At 44.8% G+C, this 21261-nt stretch overlaps 1 protein-coding gene across 1 annotated transcript; it reads right to left on the bottom strand.

Annotated features, from left to right (window-relative positions):
* LOC147250488 (fibroblast growth factor 4-like) lies at positions 1 to 7090 on the bottom strand. Its single transcript, XM_086222484.1, has 3 exons — positions 6790 to 7090; positions 3182 to 3285; positions 1 to 177 (listed from the first exon to the last, which is right to left on the bottom strand). The coding sequence occupies exons 1-3, from the start codon at positions 7088 to 7090 to the stop codon at positions 1 to 3; spliced, it is 582 nt and encodes a 193-aa protein (XP_086078610.1).
* Positions 7091 to 21261: the final 14171 nt, after the last annotated feature.

Here is a 21261-nt window from a genome sequence, read left to right as displayed (position 1 = left end):
TCATATCCTGGGGAGGAAGTGTGTCATGGCCATGGTGGGTGTGACCCGGTTGCCTCTCTTGGTTTTTCCCGTCTTGCTGAGGCCGATGTACATGCCAGGGTGGGCTGCAGATTCATAGGCGTTATAGTTGTTGGCCAGGAGGGTCTCCTTAAACTTACAGTCATCATTGTAGTGACCCTGGAGGAGGAGGAGAGGGACAGCACACCTGTTAGTAACGTCTTCTGTCTCCAGCAGTTTTATATCCTGGAACAAAACAACAATTCCAGCAAGCATTAATTCTACTAAAGCTAAATGCTAACAACACAAGCCTACTCCAAAAATCTCATTTTTCTTTCTTCAGGTTGTATGATCCTTATACTTTTTATAGCAATTATTTTTATTGCATTTTTAAACATGGGTAAAACTGTTTGAAATAAGAAATCGACTTCTCTTAATTTTTTTTCCCGGTGTGTCACATTTAATGTCCTGAATGTGTCAGAAGAGCGACAATGAGCTGCTAGCCATGGTGCAGACTGGTGAAGTGGATCATACCGCACACTGGGTCTTAATCAAAAAGTAATTTCTACTCCCATGATGAAATAATCTTAAAATAGACTGTTTCAGTTTGCCTGAAGACGTTTCTCCTCTCATCCAAGAGACTTCTTTAGTTCTAAGTCAGTGGTGGGATGTTGCAAGCTTTTAAACTCTGTGCGTGTGACCCTCCACAGAGACACTGAGGTATTCATGTGAGTTATTAGGTCCAGGGGGATGCAAGTATGAACGGGTGTTGAGATCCCTGGGTAAGGTGTTGTAGGTGGGTGACAGGTGGTGATGAAGGCCACCTCCTCTGTGCAATGACGGTCAGTCCCCTGCTACCTTTCTGTATAACAGAGTCCGATCATCGAGCCAGCAGCCACGTCCTCTTCTCTTTTCTCACCACAGGGGTTTAAAACAACAGTGAAGAAGTTCAGAGTTGATTCAAACGAGACTGGACGGATCAAAGTGACATTTATCAAGATGAGGCACTGACCTGGGAACAGCTATGGAATCAGATACTAAACAAGCTGAGTGGAGAAGGGTCAAGAGCTTTCCTTTAGCACAGATACTGATAGTCCTTTCTATAAATATGTGGGAAATGAACTCCCTGACGAAGGTCTGGCAGAAGGTCTCTCTCCAATCACAACACCCACCTCTGCTCCTACTGGACTGCTGCTGGATGACGACCTGGATGACGAACTGGATGACTAACTGGTGTTTAGCCTGTGGCTGAGTTAGCTTAGGTCACTACTCTAAACAGGTCCACTGATGGCTCCATGTTTAGTCAGTCACTACGCAATAAAGCCTTACCCCTACATCTTAAGGGTCAAAAGATCACGACCTGATCTAGACTGCCCATCCCGCTCAGTGAAAACTCTTTGAAGGAACTTATTTTGAGGACCATTGTGGGCAGAGGTCGTTGCGATTAAAGAGGCACGTTTTTTTCCGGTTCAGATGTGATTCTGATACACATCTGCTCATCTCTGTTTTGCTTCAACACGATTAGTATTTTTGTTTGCATGATATGTAGGATGATCACTTCTTATCAACCCTTTGACTTCCTCAGCGAGAGGAAAACAATGGGAACTTTTATTTTGTACATATTTTAGTGCCTTTGGGGAGTGATAACAATCACTGTTTGGTTTTCAACAGACCTCCAGTTCTTGAGATCCAAGCGTCAGCTAAAGGGTTGAGGCGTCGCTCTGTGGGAAGAGATTCCATTATTCTGCTCGGCTCAATCTCGGACACATGACGTCTAAAGAAAACATGCTGACTTGTCAGTAATGGCACGCTACCTTCAGGCATGGCGACATCTGGTAAATTCTTTAGTGGCAGCATCGCCCCACTGAGATGGGCTCCACGAGTTTGAGTTAGCTTTAGCGCGTTTCTCATTAAGATACAGCGACTCAATATGGAAGCAAAAGACTTAAAAACAAATCTGTTTGAAGGGAACCTATTTGATCTGAAAGGGACGGAAAGGAATCTGGATCGGTACCTGGATCTGCACCATCGTTTTGATCCATCAGCGCCTGTTTCTGATATTTCCCATCCAATATCCAATCACGAGCATCAATCACTTGAATGTCTTTCTATAAAGTAAGTAAACTGTCATCATTAATGTGTTGGTACATAAATGTCTTTCACTTTTCAGAGCAGCTGCTCACATTTTACCACCTTCTGGTCTGAAGTGGTTTCTATCATGTTTCTGTCTCCTGCCAAAGGAGGTTTGGCAGAGTTTTTGCCTGATATGGACAGACTGACAGAAACAGATGGACAGACAGACTCAACCATCTGGCAGGATTCCGTAAAAATTATGGATTGATTTTCACCACTATTTTTGGCCCTGGAAAGAACCCATTACTTTGAGAGCCATCCCGATTCGGGTTTAGGAAATTCTGTGACAGATTTTTTTGAAGGGTCAGTAGGTCAAAGGTTGACACAAAAATCCAGACGCTTTTCTCATGCGTTTGAAACCTCATCCAGACGCATGAGGTGATCTCAGTTACAGGTTACTGTGGAGGTCTGCACTCTTTTCTCTTTGTTTTTTTTGTTCAAGATTTTCCCTTCAGCATCAACCTCATTAATTTCTTCAGTCAGAAGAGTTGAGATGGTCGTAAGAGTCAGAGGGAACTCGTGTTCTGAAAACCCCGCCCATCATCATTCGAGGAGGATGGACACCTGGAGGTCTGCCGGCTCAGCTGATTGTTTGCACACTTGTCAGTGGTCTGTGCTTTCAGGTTTTGAAAACTTGAAGCTTTGTGTCTGGGAAGCACAAACGAAGTTAAATGCATGCATTTGGAAATGAAATCTAATTTGTGTCCTGTTACAGACCCGTCCGCCTCGTCCAATGTCAGCTGGGATGGACGCCACCCCCCCCCCCCGCGACCCTCAAAGGATAAGCGGTATAGAAAATGGATGGATGGATCTAATTGTGTGGACTCAACCTCTCATGCAGTTTTTAAACCACGATTTAACGACCCTCAGTTTAAGACACAAGTTGTATCATGTAAACACACATTTAATTTTTGTGTCATGCCAAGTTCACCCTACAAAACCTTAACAGTTCCACGTATTATTATTATTACATCTGCATGAAAATACGGTTGTTTGATTCCACAGGTCTGTTCTGAAGTCTTCTAATTAACAAGTTCTGATCATTTCTTACCGAACCGTAGAGTTTCCCTTTATCGCTCATGGCGACGAAGAGGCCGCTCCTCACGCCAAACAGAGTCACCACTCCTCGCTCCACCGGAGAAATTTCCAGAAGGGCTGCAATAAAACAGCAAGTTTCCAATTTAGTTTCTGTTTCTCTTCAGATATTACAGATTAGATTAGAGAGTCTCAGTAATCATCTCAGGAGTTTATGGACTAACAGATCTGAATAATGGTCTTCTGTGAGTAACAGGCCAAATGTATTAACACAGCTCGTAGCAAGAAGGTGGAAGACAGAAATGGAGGTTGGAAGACTAAGAATCTCGCAAGAAACTGGCGACCCCTCTGACCAGCTAGCCACACTGAGTAACACAGTCCAGACTTAATGTACTTCATCAAGTCCCAGTGTGTGTTTAGTTAATTTAGATAACTCACAGTTAATCATGCATGTACCGGTTTAAGCACTTACAGAAGGTGACAAACCAGGATACACAACCTCTTTGCAGAGCTGAACCAGCCTTGAATAGTTGAATCACGTTGTAGCCAGCAGGTAAAAACAGCTGTTGATTAGTTGTGCATATTATACCAAGATAATTAGCAGACTGACTCATATACCATTTACATACATTAATCTACATTTATTCAAATTACTTTTGGACCTGCAGCATCAGAAATGTTGATTCTCTGAGAAATATCTTTAAAAACACACATCATCTACCAGCTGATTGCTTATGAACTTGTCACCCTCTGTTGTGCCCACAATTGCTGATTTAATGACGAATATTTAGGTTACAAAGCTGGTTATGTCTCAAAGGGAAGCTGGCATTAAAAACTATGAAATGAGTACCAGCAAATATAAAGCTTTCACCATAAATAAATAAGCCTTGTAACAACAGAAGAATAAAACAACTGTATGATATCTGTGTGGTCAACGGTCTCCGGGAGGAGCCCTCAGCTGCGAGGTCCGTCATCCTCAAACTCATCACAAGAAAAATTAAAACATCATTCAATTCAAATACAAGAGCAGTAAAAACGTTCTTCTATGACATCAGTATTGTTTTTCTTAGATGAAAAGAACAAAAAAAGGCCCTTTTGTCCCTCTAGCCCATATAAAAGACATGAAGGCACCGATGCCCAAGATAAAAAGGTCTGTTTCTACAGCAGCATGTTTTTCATTTTATTTGTAAGATAAAACTCCATGATTCTCTCTCCTGGGGTTTATGAAAAATGGAAAGATTCCTTCCTGGTTGAATGGAACAGCTTCGCAGGTTTGGTTGATAAATCAGATTCTTGGCAGCGTCACAATTCAGCTGCATCTCAGCTCATCCTTTGGAGCTGCCTGAAATTCTAGAGATCTTGATCTGCAATATGTATTGATAAAGGGTATATTACTCGAATTAAGATAGTCTGATTAACTGCAGTTTTGCCAATACACACACACACACACACACACACACACACACACACACACACACACACACACACACACACACACACACACACACAGATGCTATGAAGAATATTTGTAACAGGATTTGGGTGCCACTGGGTCTTTAGCTTTGACTTATTAGCAGTGAATGAAAATATCGGTGGAGGGGGTGGGGAGTGAGGACCCCATGTTTAAAATGAACTTAAAATCATTTCCATTTCCATTTTTTTTTTTTTGGCCTGTCCTGTAAAAAAAAACCCTCTTCCATAAAACCAGTGCCACCAGGCTCCACCAGGTGGTGCAGTAGGTTTTTTTTTCCCCTTGTGTGCGTATGTGTGTGTTTAATTCATGCTGCTGATTTTAGCTGATAGAACATTTGCTTTTTCAATTAGAAAATAAACTTAGGGGCCAAAAGAGCAATATTCAGTCTGCTGGAGAATTATTGGATCGTAGTTAACACAAGAAGGTAATTCTTCCGTTATCGGACCAACGTTTTTGGACCCTCGCGATGAACATGAGAACACCTCATAACACCAGTGGAAACGCCCTGTTTTGGTCCCTCCTGTTTTACTCTGAAGTCTGAAACCCTCATGAGGAATGTGAGAGCAGCGACAATCAGTGCAGTCCCTCATCACTGTAATCAGCTGGAGCAGCTACGCTGACCACATTCATCACGGAACAATCCAGCAGGCGCTGAGACAGCTTGGTGGAGACATCAGCACCATCAATATATATCATTAAAGTGTTGGAATGGTGAAGACATATTTCTTCAGCGGGAGTCACAGTGTCCTCACTAATGAATTAAAGGAGCTCATCGCATTGACCAGGTATTTAAAATCACACTCATCAGAAAACAACTCCCAGCAAGTCGGTTCAAAACATCCATCACGTGTCCTGGTGTTTTTCTGTTGCAACCACTCCTCTCTTCAGTTACTTCCTGAACTGTTCCCACTTAACAAAGTGACATCGTGATCAGAAAGACTAAAGCCCACTGCCTGAAAAAACCGCAGACCCCCAGGTGTTTCCTGCAACAGGTTACAGTGACATTCATTCCCGGATCAAATGACCCTGCAGCAGACACGGATTTGTTGGCTCTGATCAGCATTGATGGGAACATAAAATTCGGGAGAGCAAAGTAATTTGAGGCCAGCTTCCAGCGCCTCCGACGTGGGACCAACATGCGACGAGCAGTCAGAACTCCGCTATCAACGATGTATGGAAGGACTGAAAGGTTGTCGCCTTCGCTGTAGCTTTCACAACACTTTGTCATCTAATCCACAGATTCAACTCTGTGTTTAAGCAGTGACACGCAGTGGGTGTGAGTTTAAACAACAGACTGCAGCAACAAAAACCAAAACAAGCCCCCCACACAGAAACACCATCACTGTCCTCCAGGTTGCCTTCACCACTGCTGCAAAAAATGCAAAATTTGAATTCAAGCACAAGGTGCTACACTGCCGTGTTGTTTTGACAACGATTTTCAAAAAACCCGGTTGTACACAGGTGGGTGCAGGGAGGGGGAGGGCGGGGCTCAGCCCTAAACGCAGCAGGAATATTATCATGTGTGCCCAGTAGCTACTGGGTAGTTCTTGGGGTGTGTGGATTTCTCTTGACTACAGTATTGTGCGCTTAGTACTGAGCTTATAGCCCAACCATGTAAGACACCTTTTACTTTCTGGTGAATGCAGAATGAGCCAAAGTTAGTGAAATTGGTGAAATCTCCGTCAATGACTGCAACATATCCATGTTTACTCTCAAATCTTCTTAAAACTCAACATTTCAAGCTTTCTGTTTGGATTTTGGTTTGCGGTTTGTTGCTGGCCAAGTACAAATTGACTTGTCCTTTCAAGGTTTGCTTGGGCAAAAATACTTTTAAATAGGCAAAGGGTGAATGGATGCTGAGCACAGATGCGAACGATGATGATGTTGCTTCAACGCAAGTGCTCATCAAACAACTTGACACTCCGGAATTCAGTTTCTCGTGATACCAGCGACACACCTGCAAGGTCTTAAACTGCTACAAGTAAATGCATCACTTGTCAAGAAGTAGTGGCTCGTTATGATTTACAAATTACTGGTCAATGGCCACAATTCCAGTTAAACTTTGGCTTGTGTACAAAAACCCATTTGTACAGTAAATGGATGTAACAGTTACCATATTTGTTTGGCTTTTTAAAGGTGAAAGTACTTACTATATCTGTTTTCACTGTGCACGCCGGTGATTTTCCCATTTGGTAAGACCTGGACGTGGAAGCCGATGCCCACGTTACAGTAGAGCCTTCGGAGTCTCTTTATCCCCAGCAGGTATTCTCCATCTCCAGCTGTGACCTCCCTCTTGTCCCAGGAGCTGCCGCTGGCCCAGATCAATGACCTGGTGCTTTGAAGGGTTTGTCTCTGGCTGCTGCTGCTGCTGCTGACGGGAAGGGGAGCAAAGAAACTGCACAGGAGGACCCCGTACAGGAGCAGAGGGAGCTTACACCTGAACACAGACATCATCTGCTCACCAGTCCTGGTCCAGTCCAGCTACTTCAATGTTCGAGAAGTTTGTCCAGAAATCTTCAAATCTTCTCTGATTCAGTGTCTTAGAGAACGCCGTTAAATAAACGCCTCGTCTTCTTTTTCATGCTGCTACTAACACTTTGGGAGCCAAGAGGGTAACTTCAGGATGGATACTTTGACATCTCTTGAAACCATCTTAATGATGTGTCTCCTGTTCCCCAACTTTGCGTCCTCCTCAGGTGGGCCCAGCAGACAGACAGCAGACTTATATGTGCTCCATATTACATCACTCACCACCTGCTGTCCTGTTTCTTTGTGAGTCACTGGTGCTGTAGAAGGACACAAACTGGGAATACGTAAAATGCATTGTGACAGAAAACAGAGCAGGTACACACAATATAGAGTTATAAATACATCTACGAGAGTCAGACACCGTAACGAAAAGCTTCTGCACAAGACGTTGGTGTTGGTGAAATGAAAGGAGTTGCTGGTTTATTATGTGTTTGTGTGGACTTGCGTATGTCTGCTTCAGCTGTGCCAAGCCAAGCTGTGATGACATGTGTTTCCACTGAGCTCTCACAGCAGGAGATGCTGTGCCATCACACATTTTGCTGTGGAGGTCCTGCTTGGGGCAGAGCTACCTATGGGCAACCTGTGAGACACTGAATCAATAGAACCTGACCTCACAGAGGAAACCTTAGCCCGCTACTGAATTCCATTATCACACAGCACAAGTCTGAGGAGGACCAGAATCTCTGCGCCTGGACGTCGAAGCCCTGCACCTATACTGAGACCTGACCTGTTACAGGGGAGAGTGTGGAGTCAAACATGGTGTCATTAAGTGCCAGGGCAAGTAACTGAATATTTGATCATTTATCTAATAAGTTCTCCAGTGTGAAGGCCCAAGTGGAAGCTTGTCTACGTTGTTGCGCGATGGTACCGCAGTAGACTGACTGATTTTGTCAATGCAGAGCTTTGACGCAGTTGCTTGGGGTTATGGACTGCAGTAGAACCCAAAAGTCTGCTGTGGGACTATTGTGAACTTGGAATTCATTGTTCATTCTGCAATGCCGGCTATCATACAACTCAACAGTGACCCTGATGATGCCTCTCTTGGTCACTGGATACCTGAACCTGGTCTCCTCCTCTGCTGCTTCTGTAGCACGGAGGAGCTGCGGTGACTCAAGCTATCGGCAGACTGATTTGGATGGATGTGGTCCTCAGAAGCATTGTTGAGGGTTTTCAATATGTGTTGAGTTTAGCTGAGCCGGTCTATCAGAGCCTGTCATGATGAATAGCGTCGGCCTGCTAATCTATGACGAGGTTGAACACATCATCACTTCTTATGTGTTGTTTTTTTTTGCTGAACTGACTCCAACAACCTGGCGACCTGTCCAAGGTGAACCCCGCCTCTCGCCCGTAGCCGCTGGGATAGGCTCCCCCCCCCACGACCCTTAGCAGGAATAAGCGGGAGACAATGGGATGGGACTCCAACAACAAAGTTTAGCTGCCTTGTCGTTAAGGATTGCTGCTGGATTAGACTTTCGTCTCAAAATAAAGATTTAACACAGGAAGACATCATTTTCATTTCCTTCCACACGCATTTTTAATATAAAAAAATCAAATCTGTGATTTGATCATAAATTTTTCAGACGATTGATTGAGGACCTTGCCTGAAAATATCCACCCCTAGCAGTTACCCTTAATTCTCTTGAGAAATCACTACCCCTTTAAATTTTGCAGCTGTGGTTAAAAATATTTGCTACATTGTCACTCACTCACAAGAGCTTTATTCTAAACTTGTCAGCAGCCTCAAAATGAATTGGTTTGGTGATAACTTAATTTTACAGCAACACAACAGCCATGAGGCATTTTCGCGTTGACTCACACAGGAGTTAAATATAAATGAAATAAAAAGATGAACCAACGGCTGCCACATGATCACACAAAGAGACTGAACTGAATAACTGAATCAAACTGGATTTTTCTCAGTGGTCCTTCAAATTCTATCTGACAGAATGTGTGGTCAAAAGGCTCTGCCGGCACAATGCCTCACCTAATATGGCACCAAAACAAAAACCCTGCGAAAAAAGCACTCAAAACAACCTGCAAATAAATCAGTCCCTTAATATCATTCAAACCATTGTTACTTCTGGTTTACAGGAAAGTAGCCATGGCCTTACAGCTCCACTCTGATAAAGATAGAAAAGCTTCTTGTCCATTTATTTTATTCTCTTTCTATTCAACCACCCATCTGGTCTTCTTCACACCGGTCAGGTCAGTGAGTCGATCGGATGAACAGTTACTGAGAGCATCAAAAGACATTATACCCATCCTTTTAGTCTAAATAATTTACACAGGATGTGAGTTAAGGTAATAAAGGGAAGAAAGGAAAAGAAAGAAAGAAAAGAAGACAACCCCCCCATGAAAGAAAGAAGTATACATTCATTTCAAAAGAGGGAAAAATGAATGAATAGCGATCAAAATAACTGCGTACTGATGTCACACAATAGAAATAAAAATAGATCGGTGTCATGTTTGACATAAGTTTATTGCACAAAGGTTTCATGATATCATGTGATTTTTTGGTCATGACTTATTTTCACATTTTTTTAACATATAAACTTATCAGATTGTCGCGTGAAACTTTTAATGTTGTGACAATATGGTATTCATATTTCAAAACCAGGAAACTCATCATGAAATAACGTGATCATCATGACAACAATAGCAATCCTCTTACAATGTGATACTTATAAAGTTATGAAATGGTAAATTATACTGTAATAACAAAAACTCCCGTTTGAATAGACAATCCTTGCAGAGAAGAAATTATTGTAACGTGGCGCATGTGCGTACGGTGCTGCAGCTGCTCAAAGACAGATGGGGATACCTCACCTCAGTGGCTCAGTGTATGCATGCTTAGGAGGATATCATCCCCTGTGTTTAATAACTGTAGAATCTCGCCACGTCTCAGCCCAAGCGTGAAACAGAACTTATGAAATCACATAAATGCACCATATTCCCTTCACCCCTCTCGACTCTGCTTATCTACATGAACACGAGTTTCACACGATCGCAATACAAAGTATCAAATTCTAGCTTGATAAGTCATTTTAACCGAATACATTTATTGTTTCAACAATGATTTACCATTTTATAACACAATTTTCATGTTGTTACAATGTAGATAGTATAATGTGACAACAATAACATTTTCACGTTATAGCACATATGTTTAAATAGCGTGAAAATATCATATTGTCACATAAAATTATCACTTTATAACAAGAAAAAATGTCATGTAAGGACGTGATACTGATCTATTTTTATTTCTATGGTATGACAGCCTTGCACTTCTGTCACATCGACATCCACATACATACATAGATAAATACATTTGTATGGATAGAGAACAGCGGCACGGTGGTGCAGTGTTCAGCACCGTCACCTCCCAGCAAGAGGGTTCCAGGTTTGAGCTCTGGCTGGAGCACAGGGTCTTTCTGTGTGAGTCTCCATGTTCTCCCTGTTCCTGCTGGGTTCTCTCTGGTACTCCAGCTTCCTCCACAGTCCAAAGACATCAAGAGGGACCAGGTTAATCCAGACTCTAAATTGACCGTAGGTGTGACTGGGAGAGCCAATGGTTGTCTGTCTCTATGTGTTGGTCCTGTGATGGACTGGTGACCTGTCCAGGGGGAACCCTGCCTCTCGCCCGTTGCTGCTGGGATAGGCTCCACCCCCCGCGACCCTTAATATGGATGGATGGACGGATGGATATGAGAACATTCATACAAATACAAACAAGGAAAAGTTAAGAGTACTCTGCTGGTGGGAGTCTACAGAGGCTGTTTACCATCTGGCAGTAAATTTTTCTGCAGTTCCACTGAGGGAGATCCAGATCTTCTCTAATTCAAGGAAAGACATCATATCTTCCACCCAAGAGGCTGCTGGGGAGAGAGGAAATGATAGATCAAAGAAAACAGGATTGTCTCTTGTGCCAGTAAAGAAGAGAATGCAATTATATCTAAGTGCTCTTTTTATCTTCTTCACAGATTTAGATTTAGATTCAGGCACTCTTAACAATTGTGAGGAGGGACAACAGCTTGAGCTCAGTTCCTGAGGTATGAATTATAGACTGTATGTCGTGGTCATTGGATACCTGCAGGAACACAAGCCCGATGGGCTCCAGCCTACTCACTGCTTTCATATTTATACTCATGCAGGGGTTCTAATTGCACCAGCAAAATAGTGGTCAATAAATTAGGAGGCTCAGCTTGCAGCCCTGAGAGAATCAGGCTGAGGTCCATTGGCTAGACTGAGGTGCTGAAGTCAGGAACCTGCTCCAAGGTGCACTCAAGGAAAAAACTCTCACAGTTCTTACGTATTCAGGGTGACTTGCCGAGTGGCTGAGTAGCGAGCCAGCACCAGCCTCTCAAAACACTTCAGGCTCAACATAGCAGCCTGCTTCACTGCTCCGACCGCTACGCCTGGTAAACGGGGGGGGGGGGGGGGGGGGGGGTTTGTCACTGCTGGTGGTTGATCACGGGGCAATGCTGGGTCTCTTTGCACTGAGCAGAATTAAAACAAAGATGAAAAAAACAAAGAAACATGCTTGACATCTATCGCACGATAACTTTTGGTTGACTTGGTTCGGAAATTACATTTTGAGATGTGTAAGTGCGGTTAATGCCTTGCTGAGGCTAGAGAACCTCTGCAGAGCTTGATCATCCATCCCTGACTCATTACAAAAATGTCACTTTTAGCTGTATCATAATAATATAATAAATTACTAACAGAATTCGAGTCCTTATTTCGCAGTGACTATCAAGTAAGCAATTTATTCTGCGTTACTAAAATAAAGAGATGTCATTTCAAGAAAAGACAGAGAGAGGCTGAGGTGACTGCATGAATTAGCTACAAAAGCTAATGTTGTCTGGATCACCTGAGCTGCTTGGAACCTGACAAGTTACGACATTTGAGACAGAATGTATCACTGACGATATGGCGCCGCTGTCAGCATTGGAATGGTACGCTGATGTTGCCATGGCGGACGAGGTCTTACACAGGTCAGGTCGTATTTTAGTGAAGTAAATGCAAAAGGAATGTAACTCATTACAACAAACAGAAATAGCACGTAATTTGGAGAGCATTATATTTGCAAAGTAATTTGGCCAACCTTCACTGCTATTATCATTCTTGTTTTAGTGCTTTGGCAGATTCAGTCGTCATGAGGAACATTCATGATTTACTTTTGACGTCGCTGAAGCAGAGAATTTACGCGCCAACCACTACAAAGAATCCGACTTGATTTCCGTTTGCATCGTTTCCATGGTGCGGCAGAGCTGAGAGGTAGTCACTTCCCCTGGGATTCTAAGAGCTTCCTGTTTTCTTCTGTGTCTTAACACTGGTAAATTTAACTATTCATGGCGGGCAGGAACCCACTCAGGAGGGCTGTCGGCATCCATCTTTCCACATTAGCAGCAGAGGAAGGCTGACAGATGACAATGAGTATTGTAATGAGTCATAGTGACTGATGTGGTTCAGTTGCCTTGAAACTCAAACACTTCCTGTTTCAGTGCAGTCTAAGTGTGAAAGAAGCTCGTTGCTCTTCCTCAGGTAGCAGAGAGAAGTTCATTCCCATTTATCTGATGTCACAAATCAGCTGTAGAGGACGCTGCCCGAAATCTTCTTATGCACGGTTTGTCCTGGAGTTGATAGGTTTTCCTGGGCTTCATCATCCGTCAGCCTCCTGCAGTCTTTGTTACTTTCTGTCCTGGATCTCCCTTCTCTCTGCATTAAACATCTATATATTACATCTTTCCTGACACAGAAGTCTCAGTCTGATGTTCCCTTCTGACAAAACTCATGGGGAGGCTGAGACACGTCTGGCTTTACAGGAGACAGTCGAGCAAAGATCAAAAAAGCTCTGCTGGTGTTTTCTTGGTTGCTGTGTGTGGCATCTTGCCAAAGTTACGCAACCAAGTTTTGTTTGACGCCTTATGAAAATGTTGGTCCAATCTTTCAGTTATAAGTAAAAGCTTTATATAACATCTCTGACTAAAAGTGAGGAGTTTGGTATTTGTGTTACATTCATTGTTCTCCAAGTCCTCTAGCAAGGACCCACAAGTTCAAAACCTGTGTCGGGGTTCTAGGTCAACCCCGTGATGATGATTCTATATCACGGAGAACCCTGGATGGCATCACCCTAACTCCGAGTACAACTGCAAGGAACCTTGGGGTCATTTTTGACCAGGACCTTTCCTTCAGCTCCCACATAAAGCATGTGACCAGGACCGCCTTCTTCCATCTGCGAAGTATCGCTAAGATTAGGAATATCCTTTCCCAGAGTGATGCTGACAAACTGGTGCATGCATTTATCACTTCTCGGCTGGACTACTGCAACTCTCTCCTGTCAGGATGTCCTAAATACTCCCTAAAGAGTCTCCAGCTGGTCCAGAACGCTGCAGCGAGGGTTTTGACGGGAGTTAAGAAGAGAGAACACATCTCTCCACTTTAGCTTCTCTTCACTGGCTTCCTGAAGGATCTAGAATCTACTTCAAAATCCTTCTGCTGACTTATAAGGCTCTCAATGATAAAGCTCCATCCTATTTGAAAGAGCTCATTAGTCCCTACTGTCCGATCAGAGCACTCCGCTCCCAGAATGCAGGTCTTTTAGTGATTCCCAGTATCAATAAAAACAGACTGGGAGGTAGAGCCTTTAGTTACCGGGCTCCTCTACTGTGGAACCAGCTCTCTCCATGGGTCAGAGAGGCAGACACTTTAACTACGTTTAAGTCCAGGCTTAAGACCTTCCTCTATGACAGAGCCTTCAGTTAGGACTGGTTCAGGTAGCTCTGAACCATTGATAGCTATGCTGCTACAGGCTTAGACTGCTGGGGGACACATCAGGTTACATGGAGCCCTTCCCTCCTCTCCTCTCCTCTCCTCTCCTCTCCTCTCCTCTCCCCCTCTCTCCTCCTCTCCTCCCTGCACATTTTTGGAACTGTCACTACCACTACTTGTTGCACTTTGTAGTTTGGCCTTGGTGTCTCGCAGTCTCTCTGTGTTTCCACAGATCCACCAGAGCCCCAACCGCCGCCTGCATCGCCCCCCCCCTCTTATTCCCTACTGTTACACCGGCCTGCGCTCCCCTCTCATGAACCAGTCTGCCATCCAGTCCCCCATCAAGCTGGCTTGCTCTCCCTGCCTCCCCTACCAGAAGCTTCCTTCTTCAGCTGTTGTCTGTGTAGGTTCTCATTCATCCAGGTCATCGTAGATCGAAGCAAAGTAAAATCTGGTCAACTGGACGTAAGTTTATCTTGAAGACGTTTCACCTCTCATCCAAGAGGCTTCTTCAGTTCTAGTGAAGAGTGTGGAAACTCCAGCTTATAAACCTATGTGGGAGTGGTCAGTGCTCTTGTGGTGGGAACGACCCTCCCGAGACTCACCTGGCCTCCCCAAACGACAGTTGTTGTGCGGTGTCAGGGAGTTTCAGGGGTGGTCGTTAGGGAGTTTCACCAACCACTCAGATGCTAATGGGCTGTGCTGGCAGCAGCCGTTCCACCTGGGTCTTTCAGCTGAGCTCTTTGGGGAAGCTTTGAAAGGACTTGGTTGTAAATAGGTGAAAGGAAATGTCGCAGTCCACCTCCTCTGTTCAAAGATGGTTTCTCTATCCTGACGTGGATGGCTTCTTTAACTCCTCTTTCAAACCATCTGTCCTCTCTGTCGAGGATTTGGACATGGTCGTCCTGGAAGGAGTGGCTTTCCTCCTTGAGGTGGAGGAAAACCGCTGAGTCCTGTCCTCCAGAGTTGGCTCTTCTATGTTGGGCCATGCGCTTGTTGAGGGGCTGTTTGGTTTCCCCTATGTAGAGATCCGTGCAGGCCTCACTGCATCTGACAGCGTATACCAGATTGCTTTTCTGGCTGTGAGGGGTGGGATCTTTGGGGTGAACCAGTCTTTGTCTCAGAGTGTTGTCTGGTTTAAAAGACACAGGGATGCGGTGCTTGTTATAGATTCTCCTTAATTTCTCAGAAACCCCTGCCACATAGGGGATCACTATGTTTTTTCTCCTGCCTTCTTCATCTTCCCTCCTCCTGGAGCTCTCCTCCTTTCTGGACCTGGAAGAGGATTTTACAAAGGTCCAGTCTGGGAAGCCACAAGTTGTAAGTGCTCTTTTCAGATGCTGCTGTTCTTTTTTCCGGCCTTGGACGCTGGTGGGGATGGTCTCCGCTCGGTGTTGCAGCGTCCTGATGACACCTAACTTGTGCTCCAGAGGATGGTGAGAGTCAAAAAGCAAGTATTGGTCAGTGTGGGTGGGTTTCCTGTACACATCCACCCTCAGGCTCCTGTCCTCTTGAATGTAGACGTCGCAGTCCAAAAAGGGCAGATGGTTGTCTTTCACATCCTTTCTGGTGAACTTGATGTTGTCGTCTACCGAGTTGATGTGTGCTGTAAACGGTTGTACCTCCTGAACCTTGATCTTCACCCAGGTGTCATCAACGTATCGGAACCAGTGGGTGGGGGAGGGTCCACTGAAGGAAGTCAGGGCCCTCTGTTCCACCTCTTCCATGTATAGGTTGGCCACGATAGGAGATACGGGAGAACCCATGGCACAGCCGTGTTTTTGCCTGAAAAACTTCCCTCTGTACTGGAAGTAAGTTGTGTTCAGGCAAAGGTCCAGAAGTTGGCAGATTTGGATTGAGGTTGGTCCTGTTGCTGAGGGTGTTGTCCAGCTGTAGGCGTTTCCTCACTGTTTCCACAGCCTCCACGGTAGGGACGCAGGTTAACAAGGAGGTCACATTGTAGGACACCATGGTCTCATCTGGGTCCAGCTTGAGTTCTCTAACCTTGTTCACGAAGTCCATGGAATTCTGGACATGGTGGGGGGTTTTCCCTACCAAGGGGGCTAAGATGGTGGCGACGTGTTTGGCGATGTTGTACGTCACGGAGTTTATGCTGCTGACAATGGGTCGGAGCGGGGCACCTTCCTTGTGGATTTTGGGGAGGCCGTAAATCCGTGGAACTGCGTCTCCGGGGTACAGGCGGTGATACTCCAAGCGGTTGATGATTTCCCCCTTTTGCAGCTTCTGTAGGTGTTCCACCACTTTCTTCTTATAGCTGCTGGTGGGGTCGCGTTTTAAGGTCTCATATGTGTGAATGTCACTGAGAAGAGAACTGATCTTGTCCTGGTAGTCAGTTGTGTCAAGGACCACCGTGCATCTTCCTTTGTCAGCCGGAAGGATGGTGATGTTCTCATCTTTGCTCAGTGCATGCAGGGCCTTCCTTTCCTGGACCGAGAGGTTGGCAGAGGGGACCTTCGCTTCGGAGAGGGCCGCTGTGACCTTGAGTCGTAGTTCATCTGCTTCTGTGGTGGAGAGGTTGTTCTTCTTGATGGCGGATTCTGTGGCAGTGATGAGGTCCACCGTCGGGAGATGTTTCGGGGTGACAGCAAAGTTCATTCCTTTTGCAAGGACGCGTTTCTCAGGACTGGTGAGCTCCCTGTTGGATAAGTTCCTTATCCACCTGTCCTGTGAGTCCGCTGGGGTTGGGCCTTCTGCTTCTCGTTCCCGGTCGAGGCGAGACTGGAGGCGAGCGAATTTCCTTTTCTGCCTCTCCTTGCCCTTCTGATGTTGAGATAGTTGGGCTGTCCCAACAAAGGAGGTGACCTTGTCCAAGATGGCGGGTGGCAAAAATGGCGATAACTCTTGATTAAGGTGATCTAGCTTGCTCTTTAGTCCCTCGATGGTGAAATGGACCTGTCTCACTCTCTCGTTGAGAAGCTGATTTTGGGCCTGTTCCAAAATCTTGCTGGCCCTGTGGCCCCTCATGGTGGATCCTAGTAGTAGGCTAGTGGGAATGAGGTTGTGTTGGCGGCATTGGAGGTTGAAACGTAGATGGTTCCTGTAGTCTGCGATTTTCCTTGCAGTCCTTTTGCATTCCCGCACCACACTAAGGATGTCCTTCCCATAGTGTTCGGCAAGATGTCTGTGTAGGTTCTCATTCATCCAGGTCATCGTAGATCGAAGCGAAGTAAAATCTGGTCAACTGGACGTAAGTTTATCTTGAAGACGTCATGTTCTTCAGCTGTTATTAACATTTCCATGTTTCTCACATTCTGCATTGTAAACTGTTTTCTTGTCTGTAACAACATCTACTGCACGTCTGTCCCTCCTGGTGAGGGATCCTCCTCTGTTGCTCACCCTGAGGTTTCTCAGATTTTTCCCTGTTAAAAGGGTTTTCTATGGAGTTTTTCCTCAGTCCATGTGAGGGTCTAAGGACAGAGGAAGTTGTTATGATGCCATGTGAAGCCCTTTGAGACAAACTGTTTGTGAAAACAGGCTATACAAATAAAATTGCCTTGCCTTGCCTTGCCTTGCCCTGGAGCCATCTGTATTTCGTAGAACACACCTGATTCCAAGGAAACGCTACATTATTAAAATCCTTCCTATAAACTGTTTGACCTCTGCCCGGATGAGCACACAAGTACTTTAATTCTTCTGTACTGGGATCCTTCTCCTGCTGCTCATTTCTGGGAGAAGGCGCCCTCCACATCATCAGAGATGCTGGGATCTGCATGTAGAAGGTGTTATGTAGCAAGCAGGTTTCAGTGATTGTAGTTAAAATCCAGGTTCATGCTGGCTTCGATAGTTTAAGAGCAGAATATTTAATGAACATGAAGTCTACAAACAGAAGAAAAGCAATTCCAGTTCAGTGCGACACCGAGCACAACCTGAGGAGCGCAGCCGCCGGAGGCTGTCAGGGTTCAAGCAGCAGTCAGATACAGTAACACAGGCAGTCAGTACAATATGAACAAACAAACTCTTCCTTTTAACAACTCCTGGATTTTGTTACCTGATTGCCGCGATCATGTAACTTCAGTCTTTTTATTCTGAAGGCGGATGGGATGACAGTGGATGTCTGAGTGAGTGAGTGATGGTCTCATTGCAGTAAGAAAGTCTTACACTCATTTCAGTGGTCACTGCTTGATATTCCATGGTGCATAGTCTTCATTGTCAGCAGGACTCTGCTTTTGATGCCGTTAGGCAGCATACAAATAGCTCAGCCATTGCAAACAATGTGATTCATACCAACAAATGTTGACCTATCTTGTATGAACACACACACACATTTGCATCATGGAGCAGCAGTGGAAGGTTGATATCATATGACATGTGGTGCGTCAGAACACGGCTCATGTAGCGCCCAGAAAGAGAGATAGAGACAATGACAGACTGTGTGTTTACACATGTGAGGGACTCGTCACCCCCGGGAATAGAACCCGTAATAGCTGTGACGTGGGAAATTATTTATCAGCGCTGTCTCTGACATCAAACTTTGCCAACAGAGTTTCCCCTCAGGCCTGCAACACGAACACGTCTGGAGTCCATGCAGGCTCGGTGAGGCTTCATACATGGAACAGCCAAGAGCGTTGTTTTCATTCACATTACTATCGCCTAACGTGGCTGCAACACTAATCATTATGGGCTGGCAACTTTTTCTGAACAACACTGAGGGGAAGAGTGAATAATTATTGCTCAGCCAAATATGTCACAGTGGCAATTTAACAATACGTTGTATAATGCTGTGTTTTTTATATGGAGGGAGAGACTTGCAAGGTGCACGTAGAGACAGACAGACAGACAAGACAGACACATAGAGGGTGTATGAGTGGTTTGGGTAATCCAACAAGCGTGTGTGTGTGTGTGTGTGTGTAAGTCACGAAGAGAGAGAAGGTAAAATGACAGTTTCCTCAATGTTAATCTGGGCCTGCACCTGTTAATCAATGCCTGCGATGCATTGGAACTATTACATCGATGAAAGGTCTCACATTACAAGCTCTGAAAATAATATTGAACTGTGTTCACATCCTGTATCCTACGATGGTTATCTCTCTTGTCAGTTCCTCTTTCTCATTTGTGCGCACGTACACCTCCACAACCTTTGATGTTTGTCTCCTGACATCTGAAAATGCCATTTTAGTGTGAGAATGGCTGGGTGAAATGCAGCTGGTTTAAAAATCTGTCATAGTCTGGGCTCAACTTTACTCTTCACATCTGAGTGAATAGACACAGGAACTGCCACTAGTCTCAGAAACAGGCAGGGAAGAGATCCTTCTTTGTTGGAGATATCAAAGGTATTCTCTCCCTGCTGCTGATGAGGTTTTTATCACTCTTAAGTGGTCGAAGGTGTTATGGTGCACCTTGTGAAAGAATAGGAGGCTCTGGAGCCCAAAAGACTCAACAGACGGACGGAATCATCGGGCTGACTTAGGAGCATTTAGTCAGGCGGAGGATGAGGATGGATGCACTGGTTGTCTGAGGGGGGCCAATTTCTATTGTTTCTTTTTAAAACTCTATCTTACAGTAAAATGTGCAGTGCCTGTTGTTAGAGGGGCCGTGGGATGGCCAGACACATGGCCACAACACAGGGGCAATAAACTCTTTGCACTGCACATAATGTTTTGTAGAGTTTGCTGTTCTTTTGGTCCTAATTTAGACGACCGGTATCTGCTCTCATAATATCCTCCAAGCACCTTTGTGAAGACCAGCAGTAGCAGGTGAAAGCTCTGACTAAAAAATATTTTAAGGGTATCATGGGTTGTACAGAACCTGTGGAACATGATTGATATAACATTTAATTATTTTCTATTGTTATTTATTTATTTATTTAGCTCCATGATTGTTGTGATTTGATGGCATGATTTTGTTATGTTTTATGCATCGAGTTGTTTTTTTTTTTTTTTGGCTGCTTTTATTTTGAAGTGAACAGTAAGTATGTTTAACTTCAGGTCACGTCGCAGAAACCCAACACACCTGCACCTGATGAACTGATTTCGGGTCAGTGTTTGAGAGACATGTGGCTGCCAGGACGAGGAGGGCTGGTAGACATGAGAGGCTGGCGCGCATACAGGTTGGTGTGCCTGAAGGTCAGAGGATCCAGGGAGGACAGCGAAGAAGATGGAGAAGCCACGAGTAGCAACATCAGTAGAGACAAGCCGGAGAGTAGGAAGGGACAGGAATGAGCCGAGTCGTGTGTGTGTGTGTGTGTGTGTGTGCGTGTGCGTGTGTGCGTTTACTCCCTTTCTCAAGCATCTTGCAGGGCCATCGGAAGAAGCCTTGAAGAGATGGAGGGGTGGGTGGGCCCCCACAGTGCCGCCTCAGAGCCAACTCTGACCCCGCACCTGAAGACATTCTCTTTTTTTTGTTCAGACTCTGTTCTCCACGCTTCACATCTAGTTTCAACACTGCAAATGTAATGTTTTTTTTTTTGTCCAGAGAAACGTAATTAGGATGACGCTGTTGTTGGTGTGGAGGCCTGAAACTTTTCATGACGGATGGACCAGGAACTCTGAGCGCTTTCCAATTTCGCCTGTGAACACTTTGATGATATTAACATCTACAGTGCCATCTGGGAGGAGCACCTGGGACTCCTGAAGGAAGGTTTGACATTCTAGCAAAGTGTGCCTCGGGTAGGATGGAAACAGAGCACTGTAGCTTCGTCAGTGGAGGTTGGTTGATTAATTAAGCCAGAAGTTAAAAAAGTTCATGTGATTAAATCTTGTCTTCACCCATAAACCAGGAGGAAATGAACATCTTTCCTCTAGGTGGCAGGCTTCTACCACTGCTTCAGAGCAAACTTTTCAGCCATGGCTGCTCTGCTGATGGAAAAAAACGGCTCAAGATGCCCCAACTTGGTCCGGTGGGCAGTGGAGGCAGTGGCAGCTTTATACTAACGATCAGAAACCATCCCAATTACCTGTTTTCAATAGAGTTAAGGAGCTAAAAAAAAGCTGAATCAAATATTCATCAGTCAGACTGCCACATTAGCCTGCTTGCTGTCCTTTTTTTTAATCAAGAAGTGTCACAGTCTGCCATCATTTTCCACATCATCTATGCTGACATGCATCAGTGGTTGTTCCACAGCTGCTAACTGCCTGTGTGTCACCTGTAGGGCCACATGAACGTACGACTTTGACCTGTCAATGAGCCAAAGAGGGGCCAGGCGTATTCCTGCATCCACATGTTAGATATTCATGATTTGCTTTCAATTTGGTTGGAGTTTAATTAATTTAAACAAAACCACTGTTTGCTTATTGCTGCTGACGGCTGTCTTGTGTCAGAGTGTTACAGTTCCATAAAAATATTTTATTGCACATAATGCATCG

Source organism: Aulostomus chinensis, chromosome 13, assembly GCF_037954235.1.
Source record: "Aulostomus chinensis isolate RoL2024-O1b breed Wild chromosome 13, RoL_Achi_v1.0, whole genome shotgun sequence".
Classification (NCBI taxonomy): Eukaryota; Metazoa; Chordata; class Actinopteri; order Syngnathiformes; family Aulostomidae; genus Aulostomus; species Aulostomus chinensis.
Note: the sequence above shows the minus strand (reverse complement) of the source record. Positions and strands in the feature narration are given on the sequence as shown.